At 48.9% G+C, this 23,986-nt stretch overlaps 1 protein-coding gene and 1 long non-coding RNA gene across 2 annotated transcripts; one reads left to right on the top strand and one right to left on the bottom strand.

Moving 5' to 3' along the window:
* Positions 1 to 3,491: 3,491 nt before the first annotated feature.
* On the bottom strand, positions 3,492 to 17,271 carry LOC311605905 (protein GPR108-like; the record flags this gene model as incomplete). Its single annotated transcript, XM_084796742.1, has 6 exons — positions 3,492 to 3,966; positions 4,585 to 4,709; positions 4,796 to 4,879; positions 4,999 to 5,048; positions 5,370 to 5,414; positions 17,226 to 17,271. 6 exons carry the CDS (start codon positions 17,269 to 17,271, stop codon positions 3,894 to 3,896), a joined length of 423 nt encoding a protein of 140 aa, XP_084652868.1. The 3' UTR covers positions 3,492 to 3,893.
* Positions 6,423 to 7,555, top strand: LOC311605236. Its single transcript, XR_014781848.1, has 2 exons — positions 6,423 to 6,957; positions 7,082 to 7,555. It is a non-coding gene; the product is annotated as an uncharacterized lncRNA (long non-coding RNA).
* Positions 17,272 to 23,986: the final 6,715 nt, after the last annotated feature.

The raw sequence follows: 23,986 nt of genomic DNA, 5'->3' as shown, positions 1-23,986 counted from the left end.
CCTTTGAGGCCTGGATGTGATTGGCTATAGGGGAACACTTTGAACTAAGACTGCGATGACCAATCCAAGAACAGGTATTTGTGGAACCTTCCATGAAGGGGTTAAAGGGACAGGTTACTCTGATTTCCTGTAAAACACTTATTTTCCCTGTCCTCTCTGGCCCAGGGGGTGGCTGGGAGTTAGAACAAACCTGGCTTGTCTTTTAGCTCTGATTGCGACATCCTTTCTGTGAAAGACAGAAAGGGAAGAGGGAGGAGGGGGAAGGAGGGAAGAGGGAGGAGGGAGAGGGAGGAGGGGGAAGGGGGGAGGGGCAGGTGCACACATCAGCTTGCCTCCAAAACCTGAGCCCAACTTTTGAAACCAGGTCTTCTTCTCTTTCTGCCCGACTCCACACCCTCAGTTTCTTGATTTTGTTCTATTTAGCACATTTTGAAACTGCATTTTATTTATTTATATTTAACACATTTTAAAAATTGCATCTTACTTATTATTGTATATACTCATACATGTGTGGAGGCCAGAGGACGACTTGTAGCTGTTCCTTTTCGCCTTCCACTGTATGTATCCCTGGGGTCGAACTTGGCTTGCCAGGCTTGGCAGCAAGCCCTACCCTCCAGATGCACCTTCTTCCCGGCCCCATTGCCTCACTCTAGCCTGAAATAGGATGGCTTTGTGATTTACCAGTGATGGTGTCTTTGGGGGCTCCTGGGTTTGTTTTGACCTTTGCACACTTGTTTGCCCTAGCGGGTGGAGGTGAGTAACTGAGAGGAGCCAGCCCAGTGGCTGAGGGGGGAAGATCAATTCTCACCTTGTTGGTCAGCATTCATTCCTGCACCTGGGCTGCCTGGGAGTGTGGGAAGGGTCTGGAGCATCCTGACTTACTGGAAGTCGCCAGACTGTGGTGCTTGGTGCTGGGATGTAACCCGGACGCCAGGATTGGACCAGGGCCCACTTGGAGGGAGAAAGTGAGGGAAGAGAGAAAGATGGGGAATTCTTGAACCCTGTGACTCTCCTCTAGGGAAGTAAGGACTTGGAGAGAGTGGGCCTGCTGAGCTAGCAGGGCAGGGAGTGAGAGTGATTTCCAGCAAGTGGGGGCCACGTGCCCAGCGTTCTGGCCTCCAGGCTGTTTATAAGATCTGTGCAAAGTCCTTGGCTAAGACAGTTTACACCCACACACACAAGCAACAAAAGAGCAGTCCTGCCCGATGTGGAGGTGCACGCCCATCATTCCAACAGTTAAGAGGCCGAGGAGGGAGGGTTGTCCTTTGAGACCAACCTGGGGTGCATACGGAGACCTGTGGAGGTGGCTCTGTGTGTGTTCAGGTCTCAGCACCCGTGTACAGAGTTAGTGATTTGAGCATTTTGGCATCCACTTATAACCTCAGCAAAGGCATTCCCTGGGCCCTGGGCAAGTTGGCTTACTGGACCAGGGGGAACCAGTGAATTCTGGGTAAACAAACAGAAAGGGAGAGTGAAGAAAGAAGACACTGGACATCAATTTTGCATGCATGTGTGTGCGCATACATATGTACACATGCATATATCACACATGTACATACACACACACACACACACACACACACACACACACACACACACACACACACACACACTTGGAGAGAGCCTGCCATTTTCAAACAACAAAATGCGAGAGCTGCAGACCTGCCTATTTGTGCCCTGGCATCAGGAGAGAAAGAAAGGAAAGGCTGGATTTGACTTTTTGCTTGGCAGATTCCTCAACTCTGCCTGGGTGTAGTAACCCCTGTGTGCCCCTCCCCCTCTTCCCCCACAGGAGTCCTTTCAGGCTTGAGAGCCCAGGTTCCCGTTTTCTGTTTCTCCACTTGTAGGACAAGTCCCTGCTGAGTGCCTTTCCTGGAATTCCTGTGCATGTGGCACCTGGGACTGGGTGACCTCTCCTCCTACCCAGTAACTCATTAACTCCCAGGGACCTTGACCCTGCACCATCCACATGGCCTGTGACGACAGCAGCTTCTTTCCTGAGCTCTGTGGGGCTTGCATAGCCCAGATGACACAGAGGGGGACTGGACAGAGTTCAGCTCTGCAGGGACGACTTCCTGATCTCCAGAGACGTGAAATGCACCCTGGGAAATAGAACAGTCAGGTAAGTGCCTTCCACACATCACCTCCCTTCTTCTTCTTGGAGACATTTTCACTATATAAACCAGGCTGTCTAATCACAGTCCCACTGCCACCTGAGCGCTGGGGAGACAGGTGTGAAGGCTATGCAGTCACTCCCCTGCCCCCTGCTTCCCGCTGCCCATTTATAGTGAATCCTGTGAGGACACTGGGCCCCACTGGGCCCTCTCACTGCTCTCACCTTGGGATCTTCCCTTCACTCCAACCTCAGAGGCCCTTAAGCTATTAGGGAACGTTTCCACATCTGCTGAGGACTAGGCTGTGCCCATCTTTGGAGTGGGAGGGCTATCGCTGTCTACTTCAGTGCTTACAACTGCACAGGGCCCGACCCTCCTCTCGAGTCTTCCATGGTTCCTGTGGGCCCTCAGGAGAACCTGCGTTTAGGACTCTGCTTGCTGCTGCCTCAGCGAGGCCCAGCTCTGCCTGCCTTCCAACCACCTCTTTCACACCCTCCCCAGCCACTGGCTGGGCTATTTATTCATCTGGGTTGCAGCTGGTCTCATTTCCTTATTGAGGGAGCTTTCACCCAGCCCCTCTCGCCTCCCTCCCCTCCCCTCCCCTCCATGTGTATGAGATCTGTAAGACATTCCTGGGTATCCTCAGAGGAGGCCAGAGAGAGCCATCTTGAAGAGTTAACCTCAGCGGGGTCTCCAAGAGGTCAGGCTGAGGCTGTAGCTGGTCCCTTATGGCCATGACTATGCATTGCCACATGGACAGGACCTCACTATGTAGCCCAGGCTAGCCTCAAACCTAAGTAATTCTCCTGCCTCAGCTTCCTGAATATTGGAGATACCGGCTTGAACCATCATGCCTGCCTATTAAGTTTTACTCAGTGGCCTCAGGTACTTGTAAGTCATCCATTAACCCACACTCCTGAAACTGACTGTGTGTCTGGAGGTGTGACAGCCTCAGGTCAGCCTTGCCTCCTGTTCCACCAGTGCCACCCACCTTAGCTTGAGATAGGGTATTTCAAGGGCTGAATGAAGTAGGCTAGGCGGGCTGGGTGGCCAGGCCTAAGGATCTGCCCCCTGCACTTTCCCGGGGCTGGGATTATAAGCACACTCAGCTCTTTATGGAGGTTTTGGAAGCTGTGCTCAGGTCCTGATCCAAGCACACCAAGCACACATCTTCAGAGGACGTGTGTTCGTTCATCTTCATCATTCTGTTTATCTTCCAGACTTCTGTGGCTGCTCTTCCCCTTGTGTGACCCTCATCCTGGGTCTGGTGACTTGACGGACACTTAAGGGACAGAGGGAGGACTTGGTCATGCGGTCCCCAGCAGCACAGGGCCCAGTGCAGCGTCAGCTCAGCTGATGTCTTCCCCTCACTGCGAATTCTGTTTTCTCTTTATTTTTATTGGTTTACTGATCAAGGTTTCAGGAGGCCCAGGCTCTCCAGAGAAATAGGATGACAGAAAAATGTGCCACCACCTGAGGATTCAGGATTTGAGATCACAAATGCAGCTTGCTTTAGGCACTCAAAACCCTTAAAGTCGGGAAATATAAGAAATAAAAAGAGAGCCTGGTCCTTATTGTACTGCAAGAGGCTGAAGTGTCCCCTGGTAAGGAGGGGTCTGCGATGCTGGGCAAAGGGCATCATTTCTGAAAGGTTCCTTGGGCACCCGAATCCTGGGTGCCTCATCAGCATGGTCCCCTCAGGCTCCCTGCACAGTTGGGGACAAGTGTAGGGGGGCGGGATGCAGAAGGACTGAGGGCGGCTGGCTGGGCACAGGGAAGTCACAACAGCTCCCGGCCACTGGCTGTCTTGTTGACTTTGGACAGGCCTTCCCGAAACCCAGAGTCTGTCATCCTGGGAGAGGGTACACAGCAGAAGCAGGGTCTAGGGGCTGAATGGCAGCAGGCCCCACCCATGAACTGCTCCAGCCCCGCCCACTCCCATTCCACCTTTCCCATCTAGCTCAGTGGTCAGTACACCAGTCTCAACCCTGCTGTCAAATCAACATGGCTCCCGCCACTCCAGAGCTGCACAGTCCTGGCCCAGCTTGCCTCTGAGGGCCTGCAGGATGGGTGCCACAGCCCATCCTCTCCTACAGTGACTCCAGACCTGCGCACCCTCCAAACTGCCCACACATCTCTGTGGATCGCCCAGATCCTATCCCTCCTCCTCCTCAGCCCGCTTCAGAGCCACGTACACCCCACTTAGGCCATCTCCAGCCACCACATGGACCAGTGATGGAGCCACCACCCCCCCCCACCCACCTTTAGTCCCCTTTGGCCCCACCCACCCACAATCCTGCCTAGCCTCACCCCCCAGAAGCAGGCAGCCTAGGCCTTCGCCCCATTCTTCCCTGTTGCCCCGGTGCTGTGTACTCCTTAACTTCTTCAGTCTGGCCCAACTCCAAAGACACCTTGGTCCTGGCCCTTCCGGCCCCTTCCTGCCCACCACACACCCCACAGCTCTGCTCACACTTGTTCCATCTGTACGTCCTCCTCATCCTCCTGTGGCAGCTGCAGGTATGGGTTGTCCCCAGCCGGCTGGAACTTGTAGCCGGTGAGCACGAAGAAGGCCAGCGTGGAACTTTCCACCAAGAGCTGGGGGCCAGGGCACGGGGTCAGGTGGGACTCCCTGGCCACCAACACTCCTGCCCCACAGGCTACTGGGAACCCTGCCCGCTCACCTGACACAGCCACTGCCATTGGAAGGGCACCGCCACTCGAAGCAGGATGGCGATGACGCGCGTGAAATATATATAGCAGATGACCTGGGGGCACGGGGTGGGGGGGGGGTATAGGCACAGGGACAGAGGACGGGTCAAGGCTGGGGGTCAGGGGCAGAGGGCAGCGGGCAGGGACTCAGGCGTGAGGGAAGCTGCACTCCTACCATGATGTAGTAATGTCGAAACAGCTTCAGCTTGGCCAGGTTCACAGCCACTGTGGGTGGGCACAGAGTGGGGTCAGGGGGTTCCTTAAATGTGGCAGGAGGGGAGGGCAATGGTGACGAGGACAGGGCCTGGGAGGGCGGTTCCAGGGCAATAGGGGGAAAAGTAGCAAGAGCAATTGAAGTGTGTGTGTGTGTGTGTGTGTGTGTGTGTGTGTGTGTGTGTGTGCGCGCGCGCGCGCGCAGGGGCGGAGTGGGGATGACTGAGGGGACAGAGGAGGAAGACAAGAACACAGTCATGTAGACACTGGGCCCTGGCCCCTGAGGTCAGAGAGAAAGCGGGGCGGGGACAGAGTTGAGGAGGGGGTCCTCACCCTTCCCATCAGTGCCAGATGCATCCTGCAGATGTCGGATGGACCTGGAACAGGTGGAGGGATGTGGGAAAACATCATCACTGGCCCCGCCCCAGGGCACAGGAGTCTCCGGTAATTAGATGAAAACACAATTAAGAAGATTTTGGATTCAGTCATCAGAGAACCAATTTAAGTTATTTTTGCAAAAATTTTGAGGAAAGCCATAGGACACTCATCACGTTGTTCTAATGACTAGTGGCAGGGCTCCTGATGAGGCCAAAACAGGTCACTTCAACCCAATAAGGCACTGTGGGGATAAAGCCAATAGGACTAAGTCCAAAGCAGAGCTCAGGAAGGACCTCGCGGACAACACAAGCCAGCTTAGTAGATAAAGGGGACATAGGTGCCTGCACTCGGGGAGAAATTTAGTTCCTGGTGGCCTGTTCATAGCCTTCTCCGAGACTCCACTGCCACTTCCAGTCACACAAGTCTAAGGGAGCGGCCATGAAGTTTGTAGCCATCCTGCCAAACTAATGCCACGGTTGGCTGGCATGTGCCAGATGAGTTCATGCTCCTGAGGGTCCTATTTGTCACCAATGGCTGCCATTTTTTCTAGGCCATGCTTGGCAAACATGCTTTTTAGCTTTGCTTCTAAAGGGGACAAGGCCTTGGAAGACTCTTTCCAGAGTAAGCTTGTGGTCCTCAGCGTCATCTCCTTCTGAGAAGCACTCAGCAGTCTTCTCCAACATGTCTGCTACGTCCATCAAGTCCTTACAGAAGCTCTGGCATCTTCCACACACGTCTCTGGGTTCATCTCCTTATGTTTTCACAAACAGGGACAGCTCTCTGTCACGGTCCCCAAGGTCAGGAGTCTCTGCAACCACTGCACCACCCACAGTGACAGAGTCACCATGCTCCAGACAGAGCTCCCTCCCCCTCCCCCCCCACCCGGGTTTCTCTGTGTAGCCCTGCCTGTCCTGGACTCACTTTGTAGACCAGGCTGGCCTCGAACTCACATCCATCTGCCTGCCTCTGCCTCCCGAGTGCTGGGATTACAGGCGTGCTAAGCTCAAATCCAGTCAGTGTGTGTCACAGGCTCTCCCTGCTGCCTGTGGATCAAGATGCAGAGCTCTCAGCTCCGTCTCCAGCACCATGGCTGCCTGCACGCTGCCATGCCTCCCACCATGACAAGAACGGACTAACCCTCTGAGCTCTAAGCCAGCCCCAATCAAATGTTGCCCTTTTTAAGAGTTGCCATGGTCATGGTGTCTCTTCGCAGCAAAAGAAGCCCCAGCTAAGACAGTCGGGGAAGGGCAAGCGTTGACCTTGGTTGTGTCCTAGGACAGTGAAGCCACCAGGTGTGAATGGACGGCTGCCAACCGCTCACACAGACGGTCCTGGTTAAACTCATGGGCCACAAAGCAGAACCAAACAGCAGGAATGTGGAAAAGGGGAGATTTGTAGGGAGGAAGGAGGAATGCGGGCCAGAGTGGGATGTGCTAGAGGAGGAGTCCATGCACCTGTGTGCAATTGTGAAAGAACAAACTTAACTAACAAAAAAAAAAAAAAAAAAAGGAAGGGGGTAGTGTGTGTGTGTGTGTGTGTGTGTGTGTGTGTGTGTGTGTGCACGCGCGCGCGCAAGGGAGTGGGGTGTGGAGTTGGGGGGGGATGGGATGAGGGCGGGGGGGGGGGGGGGGGATGAGGTGCATCGCGGGTGACCTCACTGTACTGAGGGTGTGTCTCTGAAGGGTAGTGCAGGAAATTGCCTTCATGGCTGCTATGCAGTGAGTATCTTGACTTCATCTCCTGTTCCTGCCTTCCACAGATCACCAGAACAACGTCCTTTAAGGAGGGAAGGTTCTGGAGCCAGGATGGGGATGAGAATTTCCTTCCTTTTGCATTGCACACCAGTAGAGGGCGTTAGAACACATTATGGATGGTTGTGAACCACCATGTGGTTGCTGGGAATTGAACTCAGGACCTTTGGAAGAACAGGCGGTGCTCTTAACCAATGAGCCATCTCTCCAGCCCAATGGATATGTACTTTTTTAAATCTGTAATCCCAGAGTCCCTGCCAGGAGATGGGAGATGGAGACAGACGAAGCCCTGGAAATTCACAGCCTGGGTGGGTCAGCCTGAGTACACACACACACACACACACACACACACACACACACACACACACACATACACACACACACACACACCACAAGCCGACTACCTCTTACACGTAAAATATGTGTTTAAGAAAGTATTTAACCAAGGACAATGCATGCACTAAACCTAGACACCTTGTTCAGATCTAGCCAATGGACAGCTCATTCTCTATGCCTGTGGGGAGAGACAGGACTGCCTCTGACATGAACTCTGATGCCCCCAATTTGTTCACTTCCCCTTGGTGGGGAGGCCCAGCCACACACAGAGGAAGGGGAAGCAGGCTATTCACATGAGACCTGATAGGCTGTAGTCATATGGTGGAGGAGGTCCTGTTCTGTCAGAGGTCTATGGGAGAGGAATAGGGCAAAAAAGGGAGGGAGGGTGGGAATGGGAAGATACAAATGAGGGGATAAAAATTGAGAAGTAATTAGAATTAATAATAATAATAATAATAATAATAATAATAATAATAATAATAACAGCAACAACAATAATAAAAGAAATCATTTAACACTGGGCAATGGTGACTCACACTTTTAATCCCAGCACTCTTAAGGCAGAGGTAGGCAGATCTCCATGAGTTTGAAGCCAGCCTGTTCTACAGAGTGAGTCCAGGACAGCCAGGGCTACACAGAGAAACCCTGTCTCAAAAAAACCAAAGGAAGCCAGTTGGCATGCGGTGGCACATGCCTTTAGTCCCAGCACTTGGGAGGCAAAGACAGGCTGATCTCTGTGAGTTAAAGGCCATCCTGGTCTACAAAGAGAGTCCAGGGCAGCCAGGGTTCTGTGTAACAGAGAAACCCTGTCTCAAAAAAACAAAGCAAAACAAAAAACAGAGAAAAAAAAAACATATTAGCTGGGCATGATAAACCACACATTTTATTGTCACCTCAACTCTTAGAAAGCTGAGGCGGGACGATCATAAGTTTGAGTCCAGCCTGGTGTTAAAAAAAAAAAAAGATTGAGGTATAATATACATTTGATAAAATACACTAAACATTTAGGAAGTGTACTGTAGCTGAGAATTACCAAACTGCCGCACAGGTCCTGGTGAGTTCCCAGCAATGGGGCTGCGCATGGAAGTCAGACAGCAACTGCCTCTTCGATTGTGCTACTTAAGGTTTTCTTAAGTGTGGTGTCAGGAGGGCAAGTCAACTGACAAGCTTTAAGGAGTTGTGTTAGTCAGGTTCCCACGGCCTTGATGAAATACCGGAGGAGGTCAACTTAAAGAGAGGGAAGGTCCCTCTGCTAGGGCCAGGCCACAGGGGCAGATGCCTTCAGTCCTGATGTGACTTGATGTGCTGGTGTGGGTTGTGGGGGGGCTCCCCTTATCTGAGGATTAGGGGAGGAGGAAGAAAGAGAGAGGGAGAGACTGAGAGAGGGGGAGAAGGGAGGGGGCTTTAATTAGGATGTTAAAGTGAATGAATATTTAAATTGAAAAAAAATTAAAAAGAGGGAAGGTATCTTTTGACTTGGGATTTGAGAGGTCCAGCCCATGGTTTCTGGTTTGGTCCTGGTTCTTTTTAGTCTCATGGGAGGGTGAGACCTCAGGGTTGAAGCCTGTGGTGAGAATTGCTCAATTTAATGACTGTCAGGAAAGGGAGAGAGGTGGTGGTAGAGGGGAGGAGCTGTCAGGAAGGGGAGGGGGAGAGGGAGGGCACAGGGGAGAGGGACAGACAGACCAGAGAGGGGCAGGTGGGGAGGAGTGAGGACAGACAGACACTGGGGACAGACAGTTCACTACAAGGGCTCCCCTCCCTTAATAACCTTTTCTTCCAACTAGTCCCCGCTCCCCCTGCCACCCCCACAGTCCATTAAGCTGTGACTGACAATGGCTGGGTTGGAGAAGCTCTGAGTCTATGGGATCCAGTTGCCTCCCCAGGACCCCACAATGGAATGCAATCAGCACCAAACCTTGACAGGCCCAGGGTGGCCTGGAACAATGCCTCATCCTCCTGCCTCAGTGTCCTGAGATGAGAAATGTGTCACCACCTTCAGGTAGCCCAGCCATTAGAAGAAACATCTTATGTCTGTGTTTGTGTGTGTGGCATACTAGTGCACACATGCCACAGCATGTGCGTGGTCCTCTCCTCCCATCAAGCAGGTCCTGGGGATCGAACTCAGGCTGTCAAGCTTGGTGGCGGCTGTCTTTACCTGCTGAGCTCTCTCGCTGGCCAGGACATTTTCAACATATGAGCTTTTGAGGCCTGATTCTTAAGAAGGGCTGTGAGCCACGCCTGGTGGCACATGCTTTTAGTCCCAGCACTCGGGAGGCAGAGGCAGGTTATGAGTTCAAGGCCAGCCTGGTCTACAAAGCAAGCCCAGCACAGCCAAGGCTATACAGAGAAACCCTGTCTCAGAAAAAAAGGAGGGGGGTTGTGTAGAAGGTTTAGATCAGTCGTTCGCAACCTTCCTAAAACTAGGACCCTTTAACACAGTTCCTCATGTTGAGGTAACCTCAAACTATAAAATTTTTTGGTTACTACTTCATAAATGTAGTTCTACTACTATTAGGAATCATGATGTGAAAATATCTGATATGCAACCTTTGGGAAAGAGTCATTCCACACCCAAAGGGGTAAAGACGCCTAGGTTGAGAATCACTGTCTTAGTTAAAATTCTGGATGCTGTGGCAAAATCCCGGAGAAAGGCAGTGGAAGGCAATAAGGTTTCTGCAGGCTCACAGCTCCAGGGTCCGGGCTCTTTATGGTAGGGAAGGTGGGAAGGCGGGACCACAGCAGCAAGGGAACCAGGAAGGATGGAAGCCCTGAGGTGAATGCAGCTGTTGCCTTTCCACTGCCCACGGGAGGGTGGGGGTTTCTCCACCTCTCCCAACAAGGTGACAGGACCAGCCCAGTTTGTGGTTGGGGGGGGGGGGGCGCAAGAGGCTACAGTGCTTAGGTCTGTGACAAGGAGAGCTCCTTCCAGCAGCACCACCTGCCGGGCATGCCCACCACTTTCCCTTCCTGCCCTCCAGACTTTCTTCAATACAGATGTCTTAGTGTCAGGGTGGTGGTGCAAGCCTTTAATCCCAGCTCTTAAGAGGCAGAAGCAGGTGAATCTCCGAGTCCGAGGCCAGCCTTCTCTACAGAGTGAGTTCCAGGGAACCCAAGGTTACACAGAGAAACCCTTTCTCTAACCTGACTCCCCCAAGTCTTAGTGTATTTGTGTATGCATGTGTTTCCGTGTGTGTGTGTGTGTGTGTGTGTGTGTGTGTGTGTGTGTGTGTGCACATGTACGTGCTTACGTGTATGTGTTCTTGTGCGTGGGTACATAATGTAAGTCTCGTGTCGGGAGAGTCTTTTTCTGGAAGTCCCTATGAAAGACAGAGTCCGAGATCGATGTAAATATAAGAGGCTTTAATTGATCCATCATGATGGGGTCAATCTGCCTTTGGGAAGGAGGAGACCCTGAGCAGCAAAAGCTGTGGGTTGTTATGCCCTTTACAGAAGCAGACTTCAGCAACAGCGATTAGTACAAACGTGATTGGATAATAGGGTGACCTTTAAGTTGATTTGCTGCTAGACCAGAGCTAAGCCAGGGGACCAGGGCCAGATCACAGGAGGGAATTTTTTGTTTGTTCTGGTCACTGTGACCTGTAGCTCTGATTGGTTGGCCCCAGGTGCAAGCTCCTAGGAACAGTTGCTAGTTCTGTGTTTGTGGCTCTCCCTGGAAATTTGGGGGGGGGGGGGTGTCAGGTGCTCAGGCCCTGAACACAAAATTGTGTTGATTTGGTCCCTACAATCCCCCCCCTTCTGATGGGTTTATTGAAGACCCAATCAGGGTCTTTTTGAAAAAAAATTTTTTTTAGTATGGTGTTCAACCTTTTTTTTATATAGTCATTTGTTTTTCATGTCAGAGAATTGTCTTTGGCTTAGCATCTTAGCCTGTATAGTGGGAAAATGGGCAGAGTCACTCTTTTTTGTAACTTTTTCTGTTGACATTAGGGGTGCTGTTATCATTATCGGGGCCTAAAAAGGCTGAAAAGCTAGTCAAAAGTTAATGGGGAGCTTATCAAAAGTATCTGTATAGTGGATCCAGTTGAAGAGACAGGGAGTAGTCATCTCTGTAGGACTGGTTTACATCGGCTTCCAGCAGGTCCAGATTTTAGCAGTTCTGGATGGAGTCTGTGAGCCAGGCGAAAAACCTACTGAGACAAATATAAACTCGGGACTGAAGTAAAAATTCTGTCTATAAGACAGCTGGAGTAAGGTTGTGTCTTTGAAATCCAGTAAAAGCATGAACATTTATTTTATTTTATTTTATTTTATTTTATTTTATTTTGCTTGAACATTTTTTAATTAATGGTAGATCTAACTGCACTCTAGCTGTCAAGCTACCATTAGCTTAGCTACCAGATGTAATCAGAGACCCAAGAAGGATAAGTTGTAGCCTAGATGAATTTATGTATCAATTAAAATGACAGAGATGACTAGTTAAGTCATGTCCCAGTAAATAGACAGTGTCCCAGGTGTCTCTTGTGGCAGCATGGCATGATGGGCAGAGACAGTCTTGCATCAGGCACAGAGGATGAGAGGCTGTTTCTGTGGAAAAAGAACACAGAAGAGATTGACCTCACCTTGTGTTCTGCAACATGAGACAATGACTCTCTGGGTGTCTAGTTTGTCCATAGTTAGGCTGATCCATAGCAGACGTTGGGAGTAGTTTTGTTCTGTGGCCAGAAACCACAATTCAGTTTGTGTCCAAGTCTTCTGAGACCCTGGCAACTACCATTATGATCTGGGAATCTCTGTTTTCATAATAAATTTACACATGTTAAATGTCATATGCAGCAGCTCTCTGATAAGCTTGAGAGCCAGAGTAGCTAAGCTGAATCCTTATTTGTTTTTAGTTGCCTGTTGTAAATAATATGCTGTATACAGATTTGAGCAACCAAAAAGCATTTACTCCACCTACCGAGTGAGACATCATTTTCTTGGAATTGTTTTTTTAACTGTCAGGCAACTGATTCACTGATATAGCTGACCATAAATTGTATCAGTTATTAGTACAACTTTAAATATATTTCTGAACTAATATCCAAGCAAAACTTTTAATCATAGATATTGATAGACTGGCAATCTTGTTGATTCTGTCACATTTTATTATTAAGACTGAACAGCAAAGGCTGTCTTAAAGGACAGAGATTGTTCTTGGTGTTGAGCAGGGCAACTGAATGTGGTTGGCAGCCTTAAGCAGAGAGGCTCGAGTCTCCCATAATTAAACTGGCTCCCAGCCATGTGACTGCCCTTAGCCAAGATGGCGGAGAGGCTATGGCAAGGGGTCTCCCAGCCATTTTATCACTGAATCAACATGGCGGCCAGCCACGTGATATTAGAGGCTGTGGTGGGCAATTAAAAACACAGCCATATTCAGAAAATAAAGGCAAACATATTTTAAGACAGTGACTTTTATCTTTTTTAAAGTGAAAGTAGAACATAATAACCATTTTAGAAGACGAAACTAAATTTAGAAGACGAAACTCAAATTTTAACAGAGTAAATGATTGAATAGCTCTAAAATTAATATTTTTTAACTTAAAAGTATCTTTTAGAATTACCCATTTTTACAGTCTGCAATACAGCAGTCTGTTAACCGGAATTAACCTTTATAACAAGCAGAGAGCTCATTAGGCCCAAGTGGCTCTAAAATTGTTGCCGTATCCATGTGGCTATCTCAAAATGGTGGAATTACATGGCAGGCAACAGATCATTTGGTTTACATGGTTGTTATTTAAAAACATTTGTGTTACAAACATATATACACATATATATGTTCTAAGCAAGCATTTGAACTTAAATTTTAAACATTACATTTAATAAGCAAATTATAAATCTTTAGATAAGAGTTCACAGTATAAGCTTAAGCTATATATCCTGGAGATATAGTTTTAATACATTATTAAAAAATATTGTTTTAAATTTTATTTTTATAAGTCTAGTTTTAAGTACAAGACAATGATTACATAGAAACTTTAATTTAAAAGTACCTTTAGAGACCATTATGTTTATGTCATTTGTTGTTTAGAATGGCTTTAACTTTAACTTAAAAGTTTAAGTTAACCTTTTTGTTACAGATGTTAAAGAATTTTTTGTTAACCATTAGTAAGGTGTGCAGAATATAATAAATTTATACATTGAAAATCAAACATATAGTGGTCATATACATTAATACATCTTAAGATAGGCAGACAAACCACAGTTGGAGGGCCAGGCTTGTGACCAGACTGTAAGCTAGAAAAAAAAAACTTTTACCAAGGCCGAATAGCAGCCACCCAAAAGCCCTGCCACAGCAAGGGGCGCGCGGGGGGGGCGGGGGGGGGGCAGGAGGAGGGCAGGGGGGGTCGCAGGGAGTGGGGGGTGTGGAACAGGGTGTGCCACTGTTGGCTGAGCTCTCACGCGTTTCAATTCAGCAATGGATTAAATAGCCCCTGTGTTAGCGGCAGGGGTCCCCAGGGGGCCTTTTATGTTTGGGACAGGTTTTTTTCTCCAAGACTCAGCAACAGCCAAGTATTCCAGGAAGAAGTGTGGGGGGGGTGGGGGGGGACCAGGCTTAAGTTGTGAGGCTTTAAGCAGGTAGTGGAAAGCATTGGCCAGAATTGCACCTGAAACCTGGATCGTTTCTGGAACTGCGACCGTTACAAGCAAACGGAAATGCAAAAGGACCACACAAACAGAAATAAACTGGTACGGCAAGGCAAGAGAGAAAAACCAAAATTTAGAATGACAGACTGTCCCGAGAGCCAACGGACTTCGTTAGGTTCTGCCAGAAACCAAACTCACCAGACCAGGTCTGGATGTCTGACAAAAGATTTTTAGTCACAAAACTCACACAGAAACAAACAAACAAACAAAAAATAAACAAAAAACAAAAAAAGCACAAATCAGACTTCCTGATGCTCTCAGGTAGCGAGACATTGGCATTTCGCCACACCATGGGAGCAACCTGCCCAGTCTCCCAGACAAACTTGAGGGTGAATGAGGGTCCATTGACAAATTGTGTGCGCTGGCTCTAACTTTTTTTTTGGTGCTTTCTTTTTTATTATTATTATTAATTTATTCTTTTTACATCTCAATGGTTATCCCATCCCTTGTATCCTCCCATTCTTCCCTCCCTCCCATTTTCCCCTTATTCCCCTCCCCTATGACTGTTCCTGAGGGGGACCTCCTCCCCCTGTATATGCTCATAGGGTATCAAGTCTCTTCTTGGTAACCTGCTATCCTTCCTCTGGTTGCACCACCAAACCAAAGAACCCAATTGAGAAATGGGGCTTGGAACTAAACAGAGAATTCTCAACAGAGGAATATCAAATGGCTGAGAAACACTTAAAGAAATGCTCAGCCTCGTTAGTCGTCAGGGAAATGCAAATCTAACTTTTTAACGTGAACTGGAACTAAGTCCAGGGTCTGTTTCATTTTATCAGTCAAAATTTTTACAAGGACCAAACACAGAACAGCATACAAATACATACAGACCCATTCAGTTAGTTACCAAGAGAAAAACTGGGCTAGAAAAACTAGGATAGCGGCCAAGAGATAGCTGCTGGTAGAGTCAGCTGGTGGCTTGGAATCACGTCTAGAGCCAGGTAGCAAACAGAAAGCTGATCTGCTACCAAAACAAGAAAAAGGAAAAAACTGAGAGCTGGCCACCAGGTAAAGTGGCCAGCCAACATGGAAATGCACCCTCTTGCAAGCTGGGTTACCAAGCAAGCTCTAGATAGAGACTCTTGTCTTCCCAACAGGGGACTGAGTGTCTTCCGAGCACCACCCCCCACCCCCCACCCCCCCGCCATGACATCATAGTGCGTCCCCTTGACCACCTCTGGCTGTTCAGGTACTGAGTCACCCAGGGACACCAGCCGGTGGTCAGCAGTGTGGAGTCTTCTTGTAGAACTGGTTTTGGTGGTTTTTTTAGGTTTCAGTTTTCACCCCTGTAAGGCAAGGACTTGGAGAACAGGATTATGTAAAAAAAAAAAAAAATGGGCGGACCCATGACGAAGAGTTCATAATGAGATCTTTTCAGACAACTTTGTACAGAATTTGGTCTGAGCTTCCTGCGGACCCGATGTCAAAAAACAATCCACCTCACAGACATGGTTGTAGGTAAGTCAAAACTTCCTGTGGCTGGCCAGCCGACCCCAAAAGAGGGCCAATCTGCTGAGCAAAAAGTGATTAATTTTTTCTTTTTAACTGACAGGGGTAGGTTATGAGCCTTACTTCTTACTTTAGTTCAATGGTCCGTCACTACAGTCAAGGGAGTAGTCTCTGTCTGTCCCATAGTCTTGAGTCGGTCAAACACAACAGGTAAAATCAGTCCGGTTACAAACACAAACGACAGGGAGAATAAAGTTGCGTGCGACTGCCAGGGGAAGTTGCAAGCGTAGAAGGCAGATACAAAGGGATGGGGGATGACTGGGATTGGAGTACATAATGTGGAATTCACAAAGAATTAATAAAAAGTTTTTTAAAAATTAAGAAAAACAGTGGGCTGTTGACTCCCCCCCAGCCCCTTGCAATGTGGGGACACGAGACCCAGATCTCTCTCCAGAAGATGTCTTAGGCTGCCTGTGGGTGACTAAAGGGGCCTGGGCTGCCTTGGCCTGACCACTGTCATTCCTGACAAGGGGTCCTGGGTAGTCGTTATGGTATCGGGACAACCCACCTCCTTCTTCCTGGGTACCAGGGCCACTGACTGGATCCCAATGGAGTTTTGAGGACGCACTTCTCCTCATTCCCCTATGGAGGGCACAAGGGGACAGCCAGCCTTACCAACATTGCCAGGTGCCACCACTCAACTGCATTTTCAGGGGTGTCCCTCTCACTCTTGCTTTCCTGGTGGTGCCAACCTGTTGGGCCCCGTTACTGGGAAGGGATCTTCTAGCCAAAGTGGGAGCTTCTATTTCCTTTGCTTCCCCCATTCCCCTGACCCCAGGGTCACCAGAAGCGCCCCTCTTCCTTCCTCTGGCCACCCAACCTACTGGACCTCAAGGACACCGTCTTCTCTATCCCCCTTGGCACTGAGTCATAAAATTTTTTTGCTTTCACCTGTGCTGACCCTGACCCCCAACACCCACATGTCTACTTAACTCGCCAGGACTGTCCTACCCCAGGGGTCCCGGGACGACCCACACCTACCTGATGTAGTCTCTTTGCCTCTCCCCAGTCTAAATTTACACAGCACATAGACGACCTTCTCCTCTCTAGTGCGTCCCTACAGATTAGCCAGACTGACACCTCTGCTCTTTGAAATTTCTTATCCAGCTAGAGCTACAGAGTCTCACTATCTATCTTTGTTTGGGTTTCTATAACTGCAAGAAAACACCATGATCAAAAAGCAAGTTGGGGAGAAAAGGGTTTGTTTGGCTTACACTTCCATATTGTAGTTCATTATAGTGAAGGATTCAAGACAGGAACGCAAACAGGGCAGGAACCGGGAGGCAGGAGCTGATGAAGAAACCATGGTGGGTGCTGCTCACTGGCTTGCTTACTGTGGCTTGCCCATCCTGCTATCTTATAAAACCAAGGACCATCTGCCCAGGGAGGGCACCACCTACCATGGGCGGGGCCCTCCCCCATCAATCACTGATTGAGAAAATGCCTTACAGCTGGATCTCATGGTTTCATCAACTGAGGCTCCTTCCTCTCTGAAGACTGTAACTTGGGTCAACTTGACAGGCAAAACCAGCCAATACACCGTCTGAGGGGCAACTGTCCATCCCTTAGACCACCGGCTTGGAACTAAATATGATCCCAACCCACAAAGCCATTAAGTTGGATAGAAAACCCTAATCCAATCCCTCCTGGTCCCCTCTACCACAGAGGAGATTTTCTCATTCCTAGGCATAGCTTGCTTCTTACGTTCCTGGATCCCCTCCTTATGGGGCACTGCTGGGTGAGGCTGAATTCCTCCCCACGCCCAGTTAGCCAGTTCGCCATTCTAATGTGCTTGGAAAAGGGGTTGGGACCCTTTTGATCCCAGTGGGCCCCTAAATCCCAACTGGTAAGAGGTGTCACAGACCTGCCCCTGCTCTGACCTGGGGGAGGGGTAGAGGCAGGCGGGTATCTGTGAGTTCGAGGCCATCCTGGTCTATAAAGTAAGTCCAGGGCAGCCAAGTCTCAAAAAACAAACAAACAAACACAAAAACCAGCCTGTTGAACTGTCACCAGGACCTCACCTTGACTGGGTAAAACTCCTACCTCTGGCCCTTCTCAGGCTAAGGGCTCACCCCAAGTGACCTCTTTCCATCTTGCCATTTGAGCTCCTGTCTGCATGGTTGGTTCTGACCCTGTCTTTCACCCAAACCCTTGTCTTTCCCTGATCACCTACTCACCTCCTTACTCTGCCATCTCTGCTCCCTCCTATGGAACTTTACTGACCACTACCTACCCCAGCCGCACACTAACTCCTGTCCATTCCCAATCAGCACCGGGGATCAGGTCCTTCTCTCCCCTGCAGACCAATGTCCCTCACCCCTTTATCCCAAATGGCAGCGCCCCTCCAAAGTAATTCTTGTAACCCACACAGCTGCTAAGCTTGAGGGTCTCCCTACTGGATTCACCCATCCCACCTCAAGCCCTTTACTCCACCTCAAGATCCCTGCCTCCAGATCAGCCCCAACAGGGCCTGCTGCCTGAAGCTTCAGAGGACGCTGAGATCAACCACGTTGTCTCCAGTTCCTGAAGAATGACGCTTCACTTCGGCAGCCATGATGGACTCTACTGGATTGGACATGGCCTTTCCTCCTCACCCTCTTGTCTGTGTCTGTCCAGAGTAACTCTTACATGTGGAGGCTCAAGGTTCAGGAAACGCTCACTCGTAACAAACAGGCCTTCCAAATATGGTTAGGAAATTGATCATCGTAGGCTATTAGGAGCCAAGGACAACTCTCCTCACCTCTCTATCCATCCCTCCTTCTTCATTCATTGACCTCTTTGACAACTTCCTCTATGAGCAGGCCTAAGACTTCTGTAAAGAGAGGACAGAGACACATGGAGGACGCCCACACTGCTCTTAGCAATGCCACCTGTCACATGTCCTTCCTCATTCTGATTCCCTCCACTAGGGACAAAATGAGCCCTTTACCTCCACATGATGGAGCCATGGGGTCCCAGCTGGGAAATGGGTGTTGCTGAATAGCTCCACCATTTCCTCAACACCTGGTACCTTTAAAGCATGAGTAAAACCAAGAGAAAATATTTCCTGAATTACTCAACACCTGGAGATAGGGGAGGTAGAGGAGTTGATTCAACATTCCTCCCAAGTCATAACCTCTTTAACGTCTCCTCTCCTGAGTACACACATCCATCACTTTATCTCCTGCCTCAGGTTCTGACAAAAGCCTAGATGTTCATGACATCACCTAACCTGGCTACTTTAGGGATGCTGGATGCTGTGGCTCCTGGTACCAGCTCACAACTGTGCTTACAGCCTTGAGCAGAATCTTGGCAATATCCTTACCTCACAATTGAGCAACTGCCCCATGTCCTCTCTCCAGAACTCCCTACCTTTTATCTTATTGCCCTTTTGGCATGGCAAACTGTTTTAAGGCATCTGGGACATATTTTGTAAATTAGTTAAGTTTCTGAGATTGTAACAAAACCTTAGTTCTTGACAGCTCACCTCCTCCCAGTGCCTACCACCCAGAACACCTCAATTCTTCGTGGTACTCAGGTCGGCCTTCACCCACCTGCTAGCTGGTCAGGAATTTCCTCACTAGTGCTTCTCTTCTTCACCTTGGGAGTGCTCCATGGCACACAGCCCCTGCTGGTTCTCCTTGTGGACTCAACAGCTGCCCCACATTATAAAATGGCAGGTCAAATCTTGCCTCTTCTGGCTGTTGCAGCAATGAGTGTGGCGGTCGCCACCAGGACAGTGGGACTAACCACTTCCCTGACCTTGTATTATCAGTTTTTCTCCCAGTCCATCCAGGAGTTCCAGCAGTGTCCCAAACTATACTCACCCTCCATGGATGAATTGACTCCTTGGCCAAAGTAGTGCTCCACAACCAACAGCTGCAAACGGTGGCCATTGCCTTGTTCTCCCAGAGGAATGCTGTTTCTGTGTCAATCAGCTGGGTACAGTACAAATCAAAACCCAACTTTAGACTTCTAAACATGGAAGGAGCAACTCAATGCTTTTAGCCCCTTGGCCTCTGAGAACCCCATATGGAAGTGGATGCTTTCCTTCCTGAACCCCCTTCTCGTTTTTATGGTCTTACTATTTGTACCCTGCTTTTATCAATTTCTTCTCTACGTTTCTCCAACAACAAATTTTTAAAATATTATTTATTTATTTATTTATTTATTATGTATACAGTACTCTGCCTGCATGTACACCTGCAGGCCAGAAGAGGGCATCGGATCCCATCATAGATGGTTTTGAGCCACCATGTGGTTGCTGGGAATTGAACTCATGACCTCTGGAAGAGTGGTTGGTGCTCTTAACTGCTGAGCCATCTCTCCAGCCCCTCCAACAACAAATGTTTTAAAACCCCAAATCAAACAATTAATCAGTTACTGTTAGTGGACTAGCAACCCCTAGTGCTGGAGACTCATGACTACTAAATATGTTCCGACAACGAGGATCAAGTGCCCTGAAAATATTGATGCACCAGACAACAGGAAGTGGTCTAAAGAGCAGTGTCCCTATTCCTGACTCATCAGTTACTACTAAAGATTTCTTCGCCTTTTATAATAAATAAGGGGGAGGAATGTTGGAAAACCCACTTCCCAGCCCACCTTCCTTAACCTAGGGACAGCAGCTATGTCATCACCAGCTGCCAAAACCCGCATTTTCTTCCTATGCACATGTGCTCTACCCCTTTAGAAGAAGCCAGTGCCTTCAATGCCTGCCTTCCACTCTCCTCTCTCAGAGGCAGCCTCTGCATTCCCTGTCCCTCCCCCCAACAAATCTCTTGCATGAGGCCTGCTGCATGGTGTGATTTTTGTGGTTTCCTTGACTCCAGTTCTCCAAGGTACCCTCCCTTCTGCTGGTAAACCCTGACACTGCTGTCCTGGAGCTTACTGTATACACCAGGCTGGCCCTGAACTCAGAGGTCCACCTGCCTCTGGGCTGGGATTAAAGGCCTGAGCCACCAGGGTTTTCTGGACAATCATTGATTTACTAGGCAGGTGGCCACTAGGCCCCAGAGATTTCCCTGTCTCTACCTCCTCAATGCTAGGATTACAGACACACACTCCCATTTCCCCTGTGGATGCTGGGAATTGAACCTGGGTCCTTGTTGCTTGTGTGGCAAGTGCTCTATGGAGTAAGCATCTCTCAGCCCCAGGGGACCAGGCTTCTGAGACAAGTGCAGGGGAGGGAGTCCTGAGAGACATCTGCAGGTGTCCTGTGAAGAACATGCCTGGCTGAGGACAGTGTGGCTGTCACTTGGTCACTCTGTCACTCGTGGCCCCTGACTCCACAGCTCAGGAAGAAAACACTGAGTGACTTCCTTCAAGAACAAAACTCTTAGTCTCTCCCCCCTAACCCTCTACCTTTCTCTTTCACACACACCATGATGCTGGACCGAACCCTGAGCTTCTCTAGGCAACTGTTTTTCTTAATAGCTGGGCACCCAGCTCTCAAGGAGTGCTCTCTGCCTCTGTCTTTACCTGTCTGCAGGGTGCAGTAACAGATGTTTATCACTCCAATTCTGGGGAGGCTGGGGAGGCAGAGACAAGAGGGTCCCTGGGGTTCACTGGCTAGACAGCCTGGCCTAATGCATGACCCATGAGTTTAGTGAGAGATTCTGCCTCATAAAATAATAATAATAATAATAATAATAATAATAATAATAATAATAATAATAATGTGAGAAGAGGGTTCCCAGCACTTGGGAAGCCAAGACAGGTGGATCTCTGTGAGTTCCTGGCCAGCTGGGTCTACAGAGTGAGACCCTGTCTCAAAAAATAAATATAAACAAATAAATAAATAAAGTGGGGGCAATGGAGAAATACCCACGGCATGAACATCTGGCGTCTGCCCACATCTTCAGGCACGTAATATAGTAGCTGTGTGTATTAGAGATTTTACTCACAGCTCTGAGCAAATATCTAAGAGAAGTAGCTGAAGGGAGAAAGTTTCTCCCAGTTGAGGCCTTCAGGGGACTTGGGAGCACAAGGATGTGAGGGTGTGGCCGCTGAGGCCTCTTGGCCCTTGTTGGTGGAGTCTGAGTCATCTCCCTGGAACCAAAACACTACACATGTCACTGCATGAGCCATGAAGGCATAGTGTTGATTAAAAGCATCAACACAGACACAGTGTGATAATGTTAAAATATAATTTAAAAATAAGCAAGCCATCGAGGCAGGTCACAGGCCTGTAATAACACCCCTCAGAGGCTGAGACTGACTGCACAGGGGGACCTGTCTTTAGTACAAGAGCAAAAACAAGCAAACAGCAAAAAACAAATAGCAAACAAACAAACGGGAAGCAAGGAACAAGCAAACAGGCTGGAGAGAGGGCTTTGCGGGTAAGGGCTCTTACGGCTCTTACAGAGGATTTGAGCCTCGTTTCCACTCCAAGGAGTTGGCGCCTTATGACCTCTGCAGCCAACTGCAGTCATATTCACAAACACAGACATGCATGTAATTAAAAAAAAATAAGAAAATAAATAAATAAATAACCAGGCAGCTGGAATACAGTATATTGTTTTAGAAAAAAAAAATGGCAGAGGTAGGCTCTCCTCTAGGGCCTAAGACCTCTCCAGCCACAAGTACTTGGTTGGGTTAGAGCACCAGGCTTGCATTCTCTCCTACTGAGTGGGGCTTAAGTCCAATTAAGCTGCTGGCAGCCTCCAAGATGTAAGTGCCACTACTGCACCCTTGGGTTTTCCTTGTCATGCCTGGCGTTACTGTTGTTCACAGGTGGGTAAGTGTGCTAGCTAGGGTTACCATTGCTGTGATAAGACACCGTGACCAGAGCAATGTGGTGGGGAAAGGCTTTATTTGCCTGCATTTCCACTTCACCATTCATCTTTAAAGGAAGCCAGGGCAGGAATTCAAATGGTGCAGGAACCTGGAGGCAGGAGCTGATGCAGAGGCCATGGAGGGTGCTGCGTGTGCCTTGCTCTTCGTGGCTTGCTCAGGTTTCTTTCTTTCTTTCTTTCCTTCCTTCCTTCTTTCTTTTCTTCTTTCTTTCTTTCTTTTTCCCAGACAGGGTTTCTTTGTGTCGCCCTGGCTGTCCTAGACTCACTTTGTGGACCAGGCTGGCACAGAACTCCAAGGAATCCACCTGCTTCTGCCTCCTGAGGGCTGGGATTAAAGGCCTGCACTAGCACTCCTGGCTCAGCCTGCTTTCTCATAGAACACAGGACCACCACCCCATGGATAGCCCCCCTACAATGGGCTGGACCCTCCCCTTCAATCACTAATGAACAAAATACCCTAGAGGCTTGGGTAAAGCCCAATCTTATGCAGGAATTTTCTCAATTGTGCACAGTGGGGCTGTGGATTGTTTTTCCCTCTTGCTTTGCACAGCATCCTGTGATACTGTGAGAGCCTGTTCTCAGGAGGAACCTTCCAGGTCAGCTTTGTCTTGGGTCCTGTATCTCAGCCTGTGGTGTCTCAGCACTAGTCTTATGTTCAAGTTCTGTGATGCAACCAAGAGCTGCTGAGAAAGCAGCAGGAGCCATTTTGATACTCTAGCTCAGTTAGGAATCTGTTTACTGTAAACAGTAAATGTTTCTGCTTCTTGGAAGTGAGGTGGGCCCTGCCCCATAACTATAGCTTGTTTTATAACAGATGTCTGAGGCAGTCATCCATATCTGCTGATCTCTCACTTCTGTAACCACACTTGCTTGTAAAATCCCCCACCCAAGGGCTTTGTCCTTTACAGGGAGCTTGAAAAAAAATGGCTCAGGGCTGCTCTCCTGAACCCCACCTTAGGGAGAGACAGCTGCTGATTTGGTTCTGGTGTAAACCAAATACATCTCTTTCTGATTTGGTCATAGCTCTCGGTCCGTGGTCTTTTCCTCCTGTCTGTGGGATTAACACCATGGCCTATTGTGTTTGGGGGAGACTCTTGGGCTTCCCTGAAAAACAACTTGAAGAGATGTTTCTCATGCCTGGTACTGGGGACTTTGTTAAATAATGTATGGCTCTTGGGGGGCACCAATACTCCAAGTCACATGACTCCATTTAAGGCACCTATACATACATGTATGCATTATATACGTGTTCAAAGTAAGCATATCATGCTATGCTTCCCTGTGGCTTTTCCAAGCATCCTTAGTTATTTATTGTCCCTCCCTCCTTCCCCCTCTGATTTGCACTTCTTCTCCACTCCCTGGTTAAATCCGCCAACTTCGCAATCCCCCCTTCACAGCAGTGTCTTAGCCTTCCCCACCTCTGCAGCCCCTTCTTCTCCACCATGCTCCCTCTATTCTTTCCTGGTTCCTGTGTTTACTCAGGTTTCATACTCGATCTGATGATTGGGAGCCAGGAACAACAGCAGCTGCTGCAGCAACAACAACAACAACC

This window comes from Acomys minous (genome assembly GCF_964271855.1).
Source record: "Acomys minous genome assembly, chromosome: 9".
NCBI lineage: Eukaryota > Metazoa > Chordata > Mammalia > Rodentia > Muridae > Acomys > Acomys minous.
The sequence above is the reverse complement of the archived record's forward strand: the minus strand, read 5'-3'. Positions and strand labels throughout refer to the sequence as shown.